The sequence below is a fragment of the Mya arenaria genome, chromosome 9, assembly GCF_026914265.1.
Source record: "Mya arenaria isolate MELC-2E11 chromosome 9, ASM2691426v1".
In the NCBI taxonomy this organism is placed as follows: domain Eukaryota; kingdom Metazoa; phylum Mollusca; class Bivalvia; order Myida; family Myidae; genus Mya; species Mya arenaria.
Window position 1 is genome coordinate 54013656 of NC_069130.1, and position 20296 is coordinate 54033951.

Sequence of the window (20296 nt, forward strand, 5' to 3'; positions counted from 1 at the left end):
AGTGATATTCCGTTTTACCGACCTTTGAGAAGAAGATAACGTCCTAATCTTTCGCATAGTTCAACGTTTTATTAAGACTTCTCAACGTTTTATTAGGACTTCTCAACGTTTTTTTAAGACTTCTCAACGATTTATTAAGACTTCTCAACGTTTTTTTAAGACTTCTCAACGTTTTATTAAGACTTCTCAACGTTTTATTAAGACTTCTCAACGTTTTTTTAAGACTTCTCAACGTTTTATTAAGACTTCTCAACGTTTTTTAAGACTTCTCAACGTTTTAGCTACATTTACAATCGGTATCAGTAGCTCATCTTCTCTTAATCTTTCTTTCTTTCACACGCCTTTCTCTACAACTTCTAGCATTTTGTTTATCCACTTAAACAATGGACAGTACACAAGATATTACTCTTCATGTTCGTGCTTATAAAACACTTGCTTCGTATAGAATGTAACGTTTCGGGAGTGGGCCATTATTAAGTTGGAAAATCTCGCTGCCCAATCCCTGTGCATGCTTGATTTAAGTATGTCGTTAACATTTCATTGATATTCTCTTTGTCAAATGTGTTCTTATTCAAGAAAATATTATTAAAATAAGAATAAATCACTACAGAACAACACTGGATTGAAGATATCACTAGTAAAGGCATTTTTTCTTTGTTTTTAAAATTTTGGATACACATTTATTATAAACGTACCCATTTTCTTTATCCAAAATTTATTTCATAGTTATAGCTGGACCATAACCAACAACATGATATATAAGAACATCCATCTAGTTGGTCCGGGGCAAAATCATTCGTAAATAATACATTTTGGTCGTTTTAATGAACACATTGAAAGTGACTACAGTGAACACAATATATCTATACGATCATCTGTAAAGGTTGTTTACGTCGCAATTTCACACAAAACATAAACGTCACTTTCCTGTTTTGTATTGACTTAAATAGGCTGATAGGTGACGCGCCCCCTTCCTGTTCTACCAGAGGGAAAATTCGGACGTTATCTTATAACGCACTCGAAATGCGTATTTCTGTTTCAATTTAGGGGCTTAACTACATGGTGAAGCGTTGCGCCATGTTTTGAAATCTGATTAATACAACCGTTCAATATCGGAGATGTCGTTCGACTATAAACACCGGGGACATACGTTTTAGGGCTTATTTGAGCCTTTGCCTTAAAAGTATACCCACGTGAGTAAATGAGTACACTATACCCGAATATGTCAATATAATCGATACTTTCAAGTCCTATGAATGATATGGCTGTTATGTTTTTAAAGATATTCTTATGCAATTTGGTACACATTTGTTCAGAGACAATACACATATGTATAGGAATACTTATAACTCTTGTTTTAATAATTACTGGATATGTCCCATTTTCGTCTGAATATAAAGTAGACGAGCTTTTGCTTACGCTCCGCGTCGCTTTTACCAAAAACATTTTTGCTATGGTGAGCTTTGGTGGAGTCGAGGGGTTAAACTAAAATAGTGACCACAAAAACTGGATCTTATGCATAGCATCATTGATTATTAAAGATGAAATTGGGGGTCAGAACGTCACGAGGATTTTGTTTTATGGAATATTTCAATTTTTAATCGATGCCATTTTTTAGCTCTGACGTTTAATTTTTCTTCACCAGCTAAGTAAATGAGAAAGGTACACAAGGCAACTGTAAAGGTCAAGATAGTCATAGTTAAACACTTTTCATATTACTCATGTATTCCATTCAGAACGTTCTAATACGCAAATATCAAACCATGCATTCTCTGTTTTTTATGTTTAATTCACACTGATCAATGTGATGTCATAACACTAATGTTTAAATGACGTGCAAATTATACTTAGACTTAAACAAGAACAACATGTATATAACTCGTTAACTGTAATAATGCATCGATGACAACAATGCTGATAAAATGATTTCAAATATGACATTAAACACTGTGCAAGCCATTCAAACACTGAACAGACAAACATACATACACAAACAAACAGAAAAATACACTTACGAAAGAAGAATCAAAGTGAATTTTTAATGCACTCTTCTGAAAAATGGGTGCACGTGACTCATGTGCTCTGCATCAATGAAACACATACGTACAATTTCAAGTATATACATGATCATTTTGAGTGTGCTTCAAGACCTGATATGTGTCGCAGATAAAGGCCCCCGGATGACGTTCTTTGTGGTGTGTCTCTACATATATGTAACCATTTTTAAGAACAATTTCTATAATGAGCTTGAAGGTAATTTCGTATTTCATGATATATGATATCGTCTCCTACTGGGGCAACCCAAACGTTCATATCGACCAATCTGCTTTATAAAATGCAATACAATGTTTATAACGAGCAACACTAAGGATGATAGTGCACTGTGTATAAAAGAAATGCAAATGTGTCGATAGAGTTTATTTTTCTTGCTCAATTAATGTGATTTTTCCACACAACATTTCTTCCCTAAGGACATGATAAAACAGAACAGAACACAAAATACGGACGTAATGATTCCATTATTTCAATGTTCGACGCTATACTTGCAAAACCACACACCTTTGATAGCATGGTGTTAAACATTCCAAAGAGTTTTCATATAAAACTAACGCATTGTGATGTACTGTCATGTATCTTCTTAATTCTAGTATGTATGGCTTTTAATACTCAGCTCCTCTTTCTTTTTAGATAAAACAAAACAAAAACAAACTTTTCCATGCAACGTCGTTACAAATTGTCAACCATTGAAGTTCAGTTGGATTTAAACCGAAGTCCTTCGGACAACACGGGTCGTTAATTTCCTCCGTTTTTTGTTTGTTTTACGAAATAATGTCCCTCTGTTGATGTTTTCGGCCGGTTTCTTCTTCGTCAAGCCATGGTTCAACGGAGCCTGGCTCAGCAAGTTTTCCATACGGATTATTTGGTACGGTGAAGGTTTGTTCGGCCCTAAAAATAACATAACGTAGTTCTTATAATTTGAAATTATATAATGTATATACTAGATGTACAATAATGTTTCCCTCTATACTGGACAAATCACTATTGCTATCGATTTATATAACTTACACATTTGTTTTATTTCATTGCATGATGTTTTTTTACGGAATATTCCTCCGCTGGAAATGCCTGCGTCCCAGCTCGTCGTCGTCAAGGAATGGTTCACAGGAGCCTGGTTCTGCAAGTCTTCTGTACTGTTGCTTAGTAACGGTGAACGTGTCTTTTGCCCTGAAAACAATATAAGATAATTCTAATCAATACGTTCATACTGCTATTCATATTCAAATGCGGTATATGGACCCATATTAAAGTACTTAAGATCTTTAGATATAAATGAACAGTTTCATAAAACAAATCTAATTATTTCAAATTTAAATGCGTACATTCATTAAAGTCGTGGGTTTCTTGCACAAAAGCTACAATTTGAGCATACACTTAATGTTTCGAAAGCATTTGAAATTGTTTTAGGCATATACTATATGTCAAAAAACGTTTTCGTTTACACTGGACATATCACTTTACCTATCAATTTATATTACTTACACATTTGGTTTATGTCATTGCATGACAATATTTTACGAAATACTTTCTCGCTGATATCGTGTTCGTCCCAGTTCTTCATCGGCAAAGAATGGTTCACCGGAGCCTGGTTCTGCATGTCTTCCATACTGATACTTAATAACGGTGAAGGTGTCCTTGTGCCTGAAAACAACACACCAGTATACTAATCAATGCGTCCATACCACAGTTCATACACAAGTGTGGTTTGTTGACCTCAATACATGTACTCAATATCATAATTTTATAAATAAATAAATATTATTTATCAATCAAATAGCATTGGCTGAATTGAAGTTTAAATAAATACAAACATTAGCATGCATTTAATGTTCAATGGCCTTTGAAATTAAATATACAAGTGTCTGATGAGTGCATGTTTACTTATGTACCATTTTAACGTTACATACGCGATGATTATCATTAAATAATTAAATCGAAGCATTGGACATATCACTATTTTTTTGTATTCGCTTACACATTAGGCTCATTTCATTACTTGGCGATCGAGATAATGTCTTTTTCGGAATTATTCCTGTATCCGGCTTTGAAAAGGTTGTTTTCAATTTGCGGATCAGTAGTTCAACTAAATCTTCCTGCTTCTCCGTCTTTGTCTCCTGTACAGCGTTATCGATGCTTGCACCAAGTATCGACAGAAATATCGATAACACAAAGAAAACAATTACAACAATGTACACGATGAAGTAAAATTTAGCCAACAATGGCTGCGTTTCATTGATTTCAGTAAACTTGGTTTTTCCGATCATTGCAATAAACAGCGTCCCTAAGCACTTAAAAACGTTCATGTACGACGCAAGATGGGATCCAAACAATAGGTAACCCAGGAAACAAAATCCAAGAAACATATGGAGAAATGCCATTCCATACCAAAACAAATCTTTACTGCACTGCTGGAAAACTTTTACCAAAGCACTGACTTTCTTTGAAGTAGCAAATATTTCCAACATTCTAAAAGTTGCCATGAAGACAAGAATACTCAAACAAGCCACAAGAATTTGATCCCATAAAACAATATGGCTGAAGTTCACGAATTGTTTGATGTTTTCTTTGTACCTGTTGATTGTCATGTAGGTAAACCCGAGTCGAATGGCGTATATTGCAATTGATGTCACCCCTAGGGAAAACATGACCAGTTCATAAACTTTCCAGAATTCTGAAAAGAATCCCATTCGTTTCTGATAAATGCGTACGCTCAATTTAACGAGCAGGATAACTAAATAGATGACAAAAATCAATTCACAAATTAAGGTAAACGTTCCAATCGCACCAACATGCGAGTAAACTCGTATTGGATACACCCAGTAGGTAGTAAACGCTCCCCCTGTTTGTGGAAACTCTATGAGAAATACGTTGTAAATAAACATATTTGTAGCAGGACTGTATAGCGTGAATTCGAAGAAAACTGCACGCGTTTGCCGATCGACCCATAACGCACGAAACAGTTCGTTCACAATCTCGATGGAAACGCTTCTACTGATATCAAATTGTGCGATAAATCCTCCCCCACCGTACGTCGTGTAAAATCCGGACAGAGGCAGTCCCCAGATGTCAACAGCTTTTGAAATATAATTGAAACAATAATAAACACATGAACGAGGTGACATCATGAATGTTTAGAAAAATGTAGCTTTCTTTCAGTTTTCTAACGTCATCTGACGTTATCCGAATGATGCAAATTACTTACTTTAGGCTGATATATTCTAGTGTTTATAACATTAAAAGCGGAATTTATCTGAACAAATGTTTCTTTACATACAATTCGTAGTCATATTGATTTTTCAACATATGTGCAATGTTAACCGAATGTCAATTAACTGTAAAATCTTTTACACAAAAGTCAAACCTGACGTGAAGCTCCAAGCATCAATTGAAACGTTGAACAGGTTCTCGATGGTGTCACAAGGCTTACTCTCCCAACGCATACAATAGTCTCCTTCTTCCTCGCTAAAAATGCTGTACTCATCAATGCAACTTACGTTCCCAACGTAGGGTAGACTACAAGATGCGGCTGTTAAATAGTTGATTAATAGTTGTTTAATAATATGGTACAATGTACAATGAACGTGTTGACTTAAAGCCGATTTTACCTAACGTAAACATTCTTAGAATAACTATAACACCAATTGAAATTGATATATAGGAAATACCATGTACGTCGGTTAATCTTTTGAGTTATTTCACGAGGAGAAGGTATACAATCCACACGTTCTAGTGACTAGACACCAGCTGATACAATTGCAAGACAAAAGAAGATTTTAATACACTTACATAAAATTGATATATCACATCGCTTACGATACATATGTGTACTGTATTTGTCTACCAAGTAAATACCAATAAATTTAAAAAGCGTCGGTATATGCATCTGTACTAATCAAGTGGATTCACGTGCTAAATGTTTAAATTGCGATAACGTGCGCTATTTTCACTCGTGTAAACTCAGCTGAGACAGCGACGGAATATTCGTTTAATCTTGTAAATTGATGTATTATCGGCCTCATACTAGCTCGTATTGATAATTTTAGGTTTGTTTGAGGAATTAATGTATTTGCTGTTTTTTGGTATCTAGTCCCTAATATCGACTAAAATTGCATGTCCCTTTACAGAACTTAAACGGTTTTTTTTCAATTTAAAATAGAAATAGTTTTTTTTCAAGAATATTTAAATCCGACGAAAAATAAACTGTTACTTTCGCGTAGTGCGTATTGCGCAAGTGATTTGCGCATGCGTGATAGGCAACATTGTGGTATGGAAAAAGAAAACACAGTGTGTAAAACGGAATTTTTTCAGGTTCCATACCTTATGTTTAAATAAACCAATGTTTTAGACAAAAAAATAGATATTAAGTTTCATTCTATTGCAGTAGTTAAAAGCATTGAAAACGATTCATTTCAATTTTAAGGCAACCAAATTCTTCTTAACAATTATATTCTTTCCAAACAACACTCTGTTAGGTCCAATCTATCTCACCGTTAGTTGTCCGTAGTTGTCGCAGCCTTGGAGGACCAAGCCTCATTGTATTGTATCTGGAAATGAATTTCTTCTCGTACCAGGGCAATGGACTTCCGTTTATATCGAACTCCGGAAATAGGTTTGGTATAACAGATACGTTCAGCCAATTGTACATGTCCCCTTGGGACTTTATCTTGAATAAAGAACAATCCAAATGACACGTTTGGACATTTAAAATCTTCCGAATCGTTTTTGGAGACAACTATTTTGTTTTACATCTTGACAAATTTGTACTAAAGGCACAAATACGTCCAAAAAATGCATCCCCCCTTATTATAAAAAATAATATTCGTAATAGGCCAATACGTGGATTTACAAACAACAACAGTCGATTGAAATAACTAGTTATAACTGATACGGAGTAACAATGGTAGCCAAGGGATTTTGAAATGTGTATCATTACATCGACATTAAGGACATCATTATTGAACATTGGCAAATGTATATTAATGGAAAATTTCCAATTCAAGGGCATTTTTTTGTTTAACGAGAAACTTAAAGAGAAAACAAAATCATTAAACGCAACAAAAGATATACTTGTGAACCTTTTCCTTGCTTATTAGAATATAAGCATTTTGGAAAAGATGCATATGAGTTTATTTGTAAATACCTTGTTCAATCTATTTTGAAATAAAGTATGAACATCCAAATTTCCTATGAAATGGGCAGATGCGTTCCAAATATCTTTGTTAGGTAAACGATAAACTTAACCAACTTACTGTTTGGAAGTGTGGCTTTCTCCAAGGTGTAACAAATTGATTGATAATATCTTCGTGAAGGCTGTAAGACCTTAAAATGCAATCACAAAAAAAATGCTGTGAAATCAGGACTGTCCGAAAAGGCTATATTTCAAGATATAATTTTGTCTAAGGTACGTTTACAAAGTTAACCGACTTATTTTACAATTTGCATATGTTCCGCTTTGACTGAGAACAAAATTTAACACATTAAAAAAAGTCAATCGGTTGACTTAGCATTTGATGATTAACAATTGAACTGTGTCCCCAACCTAACAAGTTAAACGCCTGATGCAGTACCGATTAACATCACTGCAATACACAGATGGGGGATTATAAAGCAGGCATACCTATTGTCCCGATTGCTGAATGCAATAGAGCAAATTATAAACATCAGAAACAAATTGAGAATTATGTCCTTGAAAACGGCCATTAATTCTTGCTTGTGTTTCCAGGAACTTGCAGCTTGTTCAAGATTATCTCCCTTTAGTGGCGGTGAGATATTTCTAGGCATTGCTGTGAAAAATAAAAATTCATCAAATCACATGACTCGCACATAGTATTTGTTGATTGATAGCGTGCGTATGTGCTAATTAGTATCGTTAAATTATATGGAACAAGAAAGAAGCGCATCCTGAGTTGTTGATATATAATAATTAACAACATGATAGACAACTAACGATATATAATGTACATGCATGAGACAGAAAAAGTGAATAGTAATTTTATTCGTAAAATATCGTACCTACTGTGCATAGTTGTACCAACCGTAAACAATAAATACAACGTTGTACGTGGAAGTAAATGACCTTAAATAGCACATTATGAAGCAACAAACACGAACTTCCGATTAAAGAAAAGAATAAATAGAATAAAAGATAAATACCTTAAACTACGTACGTTGTTAAATAAAAAGTTCGTTAGTATCGCACGTTATCTGACCGTAGGCAGTGAAAATATGATATTTATTGCGTTACAGTTTATTGTTGTTTCATTAAACAAGGATTGGAGTCGGACAAACACAACAATGTTCTATCACACAACACATCACGTTAGGGCCTCCATCAGTTTTATTTTGACATTATAGATTGTTAATAAAAAAAATCAGTATTCCGTATCTACGTACTGTAACGGTAACACGGGACGTGATGACATAACAGTGTTTAATCACGCAAAACATGTAAAGATGTTGATTTCGATCAGGGTATGCCAATCGTTTTCATTCTTAATGTATTTAACATTGGAATTTGACATAAATGATGATATTACCTAATGAATCAATATTTTATCATTTTATTATGATTGGATTGCTCACAGCTGCTTTCAATACATGTTAGCATTGCAATAGCAAGACATACATGATCTATTTGAATAAAAGGTTGTAACTATCGAAATAAACAATGTCGTTAATGCTTCATAATTCGTGATGAATTTATTTGTGCAGAAATGAAATGGATTAAAGTTCATGGTTTATAAATATATATCGTACTTGGCGACTAAAGATTTACTGTGCAAAAGTAACATACACTTATATGATTGGTATTCTTCCTTTGCGCGCTTCAGCAGTTTGATGCTAGATGTAATGTTATCTGCAAAACATTAAAAAACAATTTGCATACGTTCATATGGTATACGAATGTTATAAGTATGTTAACCGAAATACACTTAAAAATGATATATGTATACGAATAAAAACACACCATGATGACCTAATATACAACACTTGCATGGCAATACAATTCACGTTAATAATTCAAATATACCTTCCGTTTCTCCAAATGACTTCTGATAATTCTCAATGATAACATCAACATCCACATTTGTATCATTTCTCGATGTTCGAAATATACAGGCTAGCACAAATGCAATCAACAAAACCTAAATAAAGAAAATAAATATTTATGCATAAAAAGTGAACATATTCCTGACGGATAACCTTTTTGGTTTTCTGACCGTTCCAATTTTTCCAATTCTAAACAATCTCGATTACAAATTATTGATATTGATATAAAAGTATGTAATGAGAGTGCATGTTTGTATGTCTAAATCCTCGTTCTTCTGAGTACAAGTATAGAAGATATATGTAAATATATATTAACTTGGCTTGAGAATCAAATCAAAGACAATTTATAGCTACTTGACAATTCAAAAATACCATAGAAAGAACATTGCTTCATGACTTGCGACTACACGCGACAAAATAAGGTATATAGCTACAATGTACTTGATTTGCCACGAACCATAATCATAGCATGTTTATAGCTACATTTCTTGCCATAAAAATCATAGAATATATAAATCGATTATGCTTTCCACAGAACATGACATGATCATAAAATTATAGAACTTCTTAGCTTGCCATTTAATACACATATACCATTAATATTGATACGTGACTTGATATTGTTGTTTCTATTGCATAAATACAAAAGGCTTTCATACTACTGTTAGAAAATAAAAAGTAATCATAAAATAAATTTGTTCGGCCTCAAGTGTGGTTTCAATCAGTCAGTTTAACGTTTTTAAAGCGACCAGTTTGTCGTTTCTGCGAGCGTTATTAAACAATTTGATTTACTTGGCCGGTTGAAATGAAGTCAGTGCAAATTGTATATTTATGGATGCTTTGCAGGTTAATGAGCCAGCCTCTCCGATAGTTCTCTGCACGTTATATGTATAAAATCAGTACTAGTTTTAACTTTGGACTTATAGCCCGAATTATTTTAGCTCATAGTGGTTTTGCACAATAAATTGATTAACTTTAAAATCACCAAACTCAGTATACCATGAATGGATCCACGAGCATCATTGATTCAAACATTGACATCAGAAAACATGTAAGCCATTCTTCTGACTTCTGTTTCCCCCATTGCATGCTATACAGCAGTACAAAGAATGCTGGGACAATTGTACCAACTATAAACAAGGCCCATGCAAAGTAGATGCACCTGAAAATCAACAAATAAGAAAAGCTTATGTTTAATAATTTTTCGGTAAGTAATGACAAGATAAATATGAAACTTAGTTTTTATGCATCATGGAAATACTTTATCTCAATTTAAAATAAAACATAGACGTATGTTACCAGTTATTTAAAACTATTTCAGGTTACGTTTGAAACTTGTGTCAATATTGTATACTTTAACATTTTCGAGCCTTGGCATACTTTTTGCTCTTATTTTTATAGCAAATGTGGTTGACATTGCAATCATATCGTGACAAAAATCCAATACGTGAGTAACATACATTATTTTAAATATATTTACTTATACAAGAACAAACTCAAAAGTAGTGTATCGTTAGAAAGTCGATAACAATAATGAAAGCTTACCACCAGGGTAAGTAAAATCCAGTGAACTCTGGCACATCATGCGATAGCATTTTCGATTTTAATATTTGCTCAAACTGCCGTTGTCTCTCTTTCTCTGGTGTTCGAAATATTCTCCAGCAAAATACACTGCACGGTTGGCAGCAAGATCCCCTGCAGCAACAATTGCAACATATACCAGCTCCTGAAGGTCTTCGCTTAGTTCTTTTGAACAGAAATATGAGAAGCATCACTGGAGGAGTTGTGATCAGGGCACACACTATTGAGATGTAAATCTGTAATAGAACAGATTATGACATATAACCATCACCAATAACATATCTGTAAACCAAACGCATGTTCAGAAAAAGCACAATGATACTCAAAGGAATCATAATTACTTTAGTGATAATGATTACTATAAAGATCAAATCTGTAAAAGATTATCACAGGCGGCATGAATGTGTATTCCATTATTTAAAGAACATGACGAAATCATATTATCATTTTAACATGTGACATTTGTAATATCGAACTGAGTGAGACTTAAAAAAACCACTCTGTTTGCACTTTTTCTCGCAAATCTTAATGTGTTTTAACTATATTTTATAAACATTTGAATGTTATTTTAAAGTGAGCGGTAATTTCAAGCATAACCTGTTGTGGCGTGAATCTAAATGGTCCAACTTGAATGAGTGGTGGGCTTTCGTACTCGTCGTTCGGGTTAAAAAACATTGCGTTAGCAATCATGGTAAGATAAATGTACACAAGAGCGCATGATGCTCTTTGTACCCTGGTGAACGTGCTCGTTTGAGGTCGGTAGAGGATCGATACCCACATATGACTCTCTGATAGCCGGTCGCGTGTCTGAAAGCAACATATTTGGTACGTTGAGTCCAGTAATAATTTCCCAAGTATCACAAATCTATCATACTTAAGTTGCTGCCTCTAAAACACCACCAAAAAAGAATACTAACTTGCTTATAAGCAAAATCAATTGTATAGACACATAATTATTAACGTCAATTGACCAATGGATCAGTTCAATATCCCTGTACTCATATAACCGAATAAGGAAGCTATCGCGCTTGTCAATGCATAAGCAAGACAATTTTTGTATCATTTACACAGTAAATAGGAACATACCTGGTAGAAAAATCTGCTTTCAAATTGCACTGGTGTACCTGGTACTGTTACTGGAATAATCGCATAAACCTCTGTTTCAACTGACAGCCACTTTTCTGCCACAAATGTATACCTGAAATAAATAAAATGTAAACGTGTGTTATATGTGTGTAACTCAACCTGGAGTGACAACATTATTGTAGTTACATGTATGTTATTTATTTGCAACTAACAAAATATGGCTTTTTCGGGAGAGAAGATCGCACTACATTAAATATATTAAGATATATCTACGCGAACATGATATAAGACTATAACAAACATTTAAATTTATCTTTCGTAAGAACAAAAGTTAAAGGTATGAGTGAGACTGCACTTTCATTGTAACGTCGGGGGTCACGTTACTACTACTTTGTGCATTTTTAAGATTTACGTACGTAGTCTTAGTTTCAATGTCGTAGACAACAACTTGGTTGAGGTACCACGAGGCTTGATCGCCGTCACCCTGGTTATCATGCCAAATGTTCAGTTGCTCTAGTGCTCCTAGATGTCGCTTTGTCGCCATGAAGAAAGACATAACACTTCCAGTGCTAAATTCCTAAAGCGGTCGGCAAATACATAAATTTACATCAAGAAAAAATCATTCATTTTGTTAAACATGTTTAACTCAGGAACATTTTCAGTGAAGTAGTTATAAACTTATTGACATTTATTGTTTCATCTCATTTTAAACACTATCAATCTGACACTGACCATGCATAGATACATACACCAATTCAATTTACAACATTAGCAACACGTTCAGTGTATCTCTAACACCAATAATTCATCTGATATCACTCAATATTTATGTTTAAAACGACAGAAACAAGCTCAGTATCCAAACGTTTTAACATTAACCCCGTTTAATGGCACAGGGTTAACGCCAAAGACATAGTACACAAAAAATCACAAACAAGAAACATGGAACAACAGCACAACCCTCCACACACAACACAGTGAATATATACTATACTATACATAAAAGATAAAAAATACCCAATTTAAACATGTTAATCAAGTATTAAATACGTTATCATTTTAATTTAACATTATTTTTACTTTTCTAACTCCATCGAACATTTCCCGAGGCCCGGTATCGCCCTTGGCCCCTGTCAAAACAAACGCAATTCTGGAGTCGGTTCCTGCTCCTCTCCGCAGTCCAGTCATAACCTTTATTAGATAGTAGCTGCTATCTCCAAGGGCGTTGTCCCTTAATGGTGTAACACCCCACTGTGTAAAACATTTTGTTAGAAAATAACATTTGTACTAAATTCTTCACTCAATGCCAGTAGGCACCAAACCGCGATGCACACTTATGGTACTTAGTTTCTTCTTGCATAAACAACTCGAATATATTTATGGCGTTACGCATCGTTTTTATTTTAATTTAATAGCTATAAGCTGACATTAATCACTTGTGATTTCGTTTACTGGATAGAAACCGGTAGTGGTGTCCTGTGTAAGAGACAAAGCAATCGTGCTTGGGCTTGAACCTAAGACCACTGCAAAGCGGACATTTAAACCAATAGCCTTCTCTAACCTTACGCATAAGAAATACGAAATACATGTATACAATATTGACATTGTTGTCAAATTGTATATTTGTAAATAAAAAATGCGGTATTTAAAAAGCTGTAGAACTTTTATTCAGTTATTAAGTAAAAAGTATATCCAGGAAGGTTATTTTCCGGAAATTATACTGCTCTCAATGCAGAATGTTAAATCACTAAAAGCATATGTGTTTTTTACCTTCAGCTGGTCCCGCCTATCCAATCCGATCAAAAACAACACTGCCAGGATGTATATGAACAACACACCTGTTAAGGCACCTAGAACTGCAGCCTGGCTCAATGGAGAAAACTTGAGGAATACTGTCGCAAAGTCTATTGAATTTGGTGCAACGAAAAAGGAGTTTGCGAAGACAAGATCTGTTACCTCTCGACAAACACAAACAATTTTATTTTCTAACGGTTTCCATTCCATCTGAATGCATAAAACAAAAAAGTATATAACTAATTTACATTTGAATAATTTGGCATTTCATTGACTATTGATCCTATGTAGTGTGTATTCTAGGTAATCGGTGAGTAGGTTTTAAAGGTATACATAGCTACATTTTATACAAAATGCACTATTGTAACATGAATACTGAAGAATATATAAAATGAAGAAATATGAATTTGTATTGCAAGTTATGCATGATTTTCATATTTTTAATTATTTTACTCGTTTCACCACTATTGATAACTGAACAACCAAATAAATGAAAGGTCTGAATTACCTCACATTTGTCTGTTTCCCATTTTGCTTGCATTTCGTTCCAGGTCAGGCAACCCGCAGTTACCAATGTGAGATTATAGTCAACCTGTTTCACTGCAATTCGACGTATAAGGTTATAGTCAAAACTCCTTAAATTTCTTTTCGAAAAACAAATAACTATAACATAAGTGACAACTCGGTCACGCATTTTTATTAGGTTCTTAATATCTATCTCGTGTATATACACAAACAAAGAGTCAACGAAGCTGGATACAAATTTCAATAAATTATCGGTTAGCTAAACGGGCAATTGACAAGGGTATAGATTTAAACTATTGAAGCATACCTGTTCCGGGTACCCTCACAGCATAGTAAACCAACCCGGTATGGCCAGGCATATCTTTCGATTTAATACAGCTCTGCCAACTATTATCGACACCCACAGTGAATTTCAAATGAAATTGCTCTATGGACGGAGGTTCACTACCGCCAAGATATACGTCGTATGATTCAAAGGTGGTGTTCTCTAGTGGCTCAATGATCATGCAAACGCTGTCACTTGCCTTTCCGTAAATGAATCGATGATACGCAAACTCAGAAACATCGTCGACATCAACAAAATCCTTTGGAGATATAGTAACAGCATCCGGTGTTACAACGTTTTGCTCGAATACCATATAACCGGGAGTTACACGCGTCGTTGGTGTTTTGACGTCGATACGTAACACATTCGATGTAACATAACTCGAAGTTCCATCCGTATCATACATATAAACGTTTTCAGTAAATTCAAAAGCCTGAAATACATAATATTTTATATGAAACATGCGGGTTTGATGGTGATGGCATATGCAAAGAAATACACATTAAGTTTTCTCACAAAGCATTTAATGCGATCACAAGCGTCGCCCGTTTTTCTCGTAGTTTTTCGAAAGTAGGTTTTGTGGAGCGCCCCAAGCTAAGTGGGATATGGAAACAGATAGAGCCCAATTTGGATTCATTCCTGGTGTCTATATTCCATGTTCGAATCATGCAATATGCTAGACGGAAATTTAACAGGTATGGAACAAATACGTATGCCATGAACACATGTAGTTAGTGGGTACAGACTAATCGGGAGATATTTTGATTACAGGAATTCACTTACAGACACTGAAACATCTTCTCCAGCAATTTTTTCTACCTCCCTTTTCTTTCTGCCAACACTGCTGTTGGCAATTGCTTCATATAGCCCTGTCAATTGGAAGGCTGATGTTTTGGTGGTAGTCGTACTGTTCGCTATATTTTCAGCACTGTTTTTTATCAATAATTGTTCCGTTTTTGTGCTGTTAATGTTGCTGCATGTTTTACAGAGCCTCAGTTCATCTTGACTTTTCTGAGCAAGCTGAATTGCCATAGCGGCAGCTTTTTTGCCCTGGTAAATATAAAAGTGATTGGTAAACCAAGTTATATGTATATAAAAACAATTGCTATCAACGTACGGTAGATAAAAAGCCGAACAAAACAAATGATACGATTCGAAGAATAAAATCTTGGCGAAAATGATCAATAACCTCCAACACTGGCATATACACTACAAAGCATTGCACTGACATTCACGATTTACTAGCAACTTTTCCGTATACAAGCAATAATTGACTGACACATGTGGCTTCGATATATTTTTATATTCATACTACATTGACTGCTTTAGAGAGTTCGTGTGTTTATATTTTGAAATTAATCATTAAAAATAGAAGGTTTAAGAAGGTATTTTAATGTTTTCAATACCCCACTTCATGAATGCAGAAACCTATCGACACAAAGGAAAGTTTAGTTGAAAAGTATGTTTTATTCAACAAGAACAACCTTATAAAATTTTAAGATGGCAACTTTCGTTTCAATTTTCCAAAAAAAACCTTATATAACTGTTACGTTTCTTTATATGTTACATAGAACTCATTGAGGGCGCTTGAGTTCACGTTGTCACTGTCTTGGCGCCCATCCTAATATCAAGAGTTAACCGGTTTCCATCAAAGCTGCCGGCAAAATTTCCTTTTCCTTTTTGTTCGTCTATTTTTTTTTCATTATCACACCTATGATACCAATATATATATCATAATCTTGAACACTGATATGTTTCAATAACGAATCGAGAACATATATTTTTGTTTTAAATTCATTACATTAAACAGCAGCTAATGGGCCTTTAAGAAAACAGAGAATTATGGCAACAATAATTAACCGCCATTGTAACCGATATTTGTGCATTAAAAATAATTGAATATATCCCTTACCAGCTGTTTCCCGATAATTCTGTTATTTGGAAATATAAAGTACATGGCAACTTCGACATACATTACGGTTGACTTCCAACCCAACACTTATCTTAATTAGGTTCAAGATATTTATTTCAAATTATACACAATATTGTTCGGCAACTTAGGGCTGTTCAAAAATCATTAAATCATTCAACTGTCACGATCGGTCAGTATTGCACATCAAACTAGTATGATTTCCCCATTTTTTGAAAATGTATATAAACGAAATTATATCGAATTTCAGTCTCATTATATTACTTTACAACAAAATTCAAACCATAAAAGAAATGAATTCTGGTTGTATAGTCAGTAATGGTTCGAATGAGCCCGGTTGTTCAAAAAGCAATGTTGCAGACCAGTCATTCCCCTAGACACGTAAATAAAGGCATTACATTTATATTGTTATTCTGGTTTACAACTATATATAGTTCAACATAGTCAAAAATTCGTGAATTTATCAGTGATATCATTTTTTAATTGATTTTTTTTGGCAAAGCACCGGCCCCCATGCAGACTTGCGGTAGAGTGACTTCGCCGGGGAAGATTCTTTTGGTCTCGATTATCGTTTCCAGGCCGCAACCGGTACAGCGAGGACGACAAAAGGAACGCACGGTAGACACGGAAGGACACAGACAGTCCTCATGGTGATCAAAAACAGGAAATAAGAGCAAGGCCGCCATTCCGAGGTTTTATTACGTCACGACGCCTCCGGCATCAGTGGCAGACATGGACCCGTCGGTACCGGGATATGACATGAACAGAGTAGTCAAACGTTTTGTTTACAGTCGATGGCCGATTTTACTCGTACCCTAACGCTAGAAACATACGTCGAGGTGAAACATGGCTGGGTTAACAACGGCTGTTTGTTTCAGCGAGAAAAGTATGATGCGGTTCCGTGGTGGTTTGGGGCTAATGTCTTTGCACACCGAACAAGACTGGTATTTGTTTAAGGAAACATAAACGCTGCTAGATATCAGCATTCTATTTTGACCCCGTACGCAATTCCGCACAAACGAGTAGGTGAACGTGCCATGGTGATACAGGACCGGATACCGGTCCAACATAGTCAACAAATTCGTGAATTTATCAGTGATATCATTTTTTAATTGATTTTTTTGGCAAAGCACCGGCCCCCATGCAGACTTGCGGTAGAGTGACTTCGCCGGTGAAGATTCTTTTGGTCTCGATTATCGTTTCCAGGCCGCAACCGGTACAGCGAGGACGACAAAAGGAACGCACGGTAGACACGGAAGTACACAGACAGTCCTCATGGTGATCAAAAACAGGAAATAAGGGCAAGGCCGCCATTCCGAGGTTTTATTATGTCACGACGCCTCCGGCATCAGTGGGAGACATGGACCCGTCGGTACCGGGATATGACATGAACAGAGTAGTCAAACGTTTTGTTTACAGACGATGGCCGATTTTACTCGTACCCTAACGCTAGAAACATACGTCGAGGTGAAACATGGCTGGGTTAACAACGGCTGTTTGTTTCAGCGAGAAAAGTATGATGCGGTTCCGTGGTGGTTTGGGACTAATGTCTTTGCACACCGAACAAGACTGGTATTTGTTTAAGGAAACATAAACGCTGCTAGATATCTATTCTATTTTGATCCCGCACGCAATTCCGCACACACGAGTAGGTGAACGTGCCATGGTGATGCAGGACCGGATACCGGCCCATACAGCGGCTGTGACACGGGCGTTACTAGAGCAGCAGAACGTCTGCCTACTTTTCCTCTTTAAAGTCGACAGACATCAATATTGTTGAGCAAGTGTGGTACGAGCAAGATCAGCGAATACGGAGGCGATCGGCATTTCATCGTTCTGTGTGTGAACTGCAGGACTTTGTGCAAGAAGGAGGAATATCCCGCAAGGTCTTAGACAATGCTACGTAATGTCCATGATACAAAGGTGTATGTACGTTGTAAGAGCCATTGGATAAAACGCACGGTGTGAGTTTCAACACTGTATGAATATGATTGTGATTTGGTGACTTCACATTATAATTTAGTACATTTTGATTTTACAGTGATAATATAAGTTTGATACGTAGTAATCGATTGATACAAATTGTTGTGAAGTAGTTATGATGTGTTGAATTTAGTTAATATCAATTTTGGACGTAATTCGCTCACAAGTAATCTAGTTTATATACAGAATTATATAAGTGACGGGTGAGAAGTGGCCCCTAGTGTATACACCACCGAATAATTCACAGAACTTTCAGTTAGTTGTACGTTAAACCTGAACACATACTAATATATACACGTATTAGAGTCCTGGTAGTGACTTACCTATTTATAACTAGCAATATGACTTGCCATCAGTTAACTTGTATCACTAATTTCAATCTGGCTGATAGCACATTTAGGATATAAACAAGTTTTAGAGTCCTGGTAATGACTTACCTATTTATAATTAACAATATGACTTTTTATCATTAAATTTGAATTACTAATTTCAAATCTGGCTGATAGCACATTTAGGATTTTATGGTTCTGTCGATTAATTCCGTTTTAAGTACAGTTAGAGAAATCTGGACACGTATAGTATTCTTACACTTTCTTTACTGTTTGCTGTTTCATATTCTAGTTTCTTCTGCATTCTGGAATATAGCCAAGCCCTCTCGTCTTCGCTGATGCTTGAAGCCGTCAAGTTAATTCCTTCCCCGACCACATCTAACATGTTGGAGATCTAGATACATATTAATAAACAAATGAAATAATTTTCCGTTGTTAACAAAAGCAACATTCTAAACAACCTATTGTTTAATATAAAAGTTCACATTAAAGAATGCGTATACTTTAGATATCTCCTGCACAAAACACAAAATTCATAAGCATTTATGCAATTCGAAAAAAAAAAAATCTTGATCATGTGAGCATTTTGACGTTACCTGTTCTCTCCCGGCCTCGATGTTGGCGACCGGTCGTAGTTGACGGAGAGTGTCTGGAACTGCCGCGTTTACCACTGACTGCATCATGTAATAGACCTCTGTGTACAGTAAAATATTATATTGACATTTAAATCAAGATCTTGTTGTCGCAAATATGCAGCAGTAATGCAGTTAAATTGTAGTTGACTAGTTTAGTCAAATCTTAATCCTGTAGAAGTACCGCAGTCAACTATTATTGGTCTTTAGACATTTTGTGCAGGAGCAATTTCACTATAGTCATCTGATATGTTGGGTAATAATGCACTCGAATGACTGCTTCATGCTACATAGTTTGTGTAAATTCAACATGAATCAATCTGGTGAGATACGGTATTTAAAGTGTGTACAAGACAATGCATAGTAAGAACAAATTTGTATGCAGATTCCATTAGTAATGATTGATAAAATATCGGACAGCATTGACTGAAATGCATGTTGTTGTTTGTTAACAAACATGTGTTATTGATTCCTGTGTTAAGTATCAGCACATCTTGAAATATTACATATATATTACCACCAGTGGACGTTTCAATCAAAGCAGAGAGATCTTCAGTAGAATTGTCCGGAAAGGTCAACGCTTCCAAGCCAAGAATATCTGCCAGGAAAATCAGATCAACCTATCAAAACAAAAACACAGTTAAACTTGAGAATAAGAACAAAACACTGCAAGCGAGTCTGTTTTCGCAATTGGACAAAGGGGATAGTTCAATACTTATTGAGCCATTATTCAACGTGCTAAATATTCACGTTCTTTACAATGTAAGTGCAGCATTTCACCAAAATCAACTTCAAGTCAGTATTATATTTCATGACGTATATGTCGTTGTTCTCGTTTATGTTGCAAGACAGTTTAAGAACAAATTAATTTTGGCTCGGAATGACCATTTAAAACTTTTGGAATAACCATGCTTTTTATGGTTGCTATTGAATTATTAGATCCCTCTTCGTGAAAAAAACATGGTTATTAAAATTATTCCTCTAACTTGCTATGAGTAAGTGT

General features: G+C 35.2%; 1 protein-coding gene across 1 annotated transcript; it reads right to left on the minus strand.

Moving 5' to 3' along the window:
- Positions 1–2819: 2819 nt before the first annotated feature.
- On the minus strand, positions 2820–19355 carry LOC128246185 (polycystin family receptor for egg jelly-like). Its single transcript, XM_052964375.1, has 21 exons — positions 19258–19355; positions 18921–19055; positions 15203–15469; positions 14402–14852; positions 14078–14169; positions 13546–13779; positions 12856–13026; positions 12192–12352; positions 11776–11887; positions 11287–11496; positions 10654–10925; positions 10108–10270; positions 9089–9203; positions 8852–8914; positions 7676–7841; positions 7308–7377; positions 6547–6721; positions 5407–5584; positions 3577–3699; positions 3103–3225; positions 2820–2946 (listed from the first exon to the last, which is right to left on the minus strand). Exons 1-21 carry the CDS (start codon positions 19342–19344, stop codon positions 2820–2822), a joined length of 3495 nt encoding a protein of 1164 aa, XP_052820335.1. The 5' UTR covers positions 19345–19355.
- Between the last annotated feature and the right edge of the window lie 941 nt (positions 19356–20296).

What these genes read in the sequence shown, in the direction of transcription:
- LOC128246185 (XM_052964375.1), bottom strand. Translation starts at nt 19,344, where the DNA reads ATGATGCAGTCAGTGGTAAACGCGGCAGTTCCAGACACTCTCCGTCAA. An exon ending in TCGAGGCCGGGAGAGAACAG is followed by an intron (nt 19,056 to 19,257) that starts GTAACGTCAAAA and finishes ATATGTATCTAG; the next exon opens with ATCTCCAACATGTTAGATGT. An exon ending in GAAAGCCACACTTCCAAACA is followed by an intron (nt 6,722 to 7,307) that starts GTAAGTTGGTTA and finishes TCTTTATTCAAG; the next exon opens with ATAAAGTCCCAAGGGGACAT.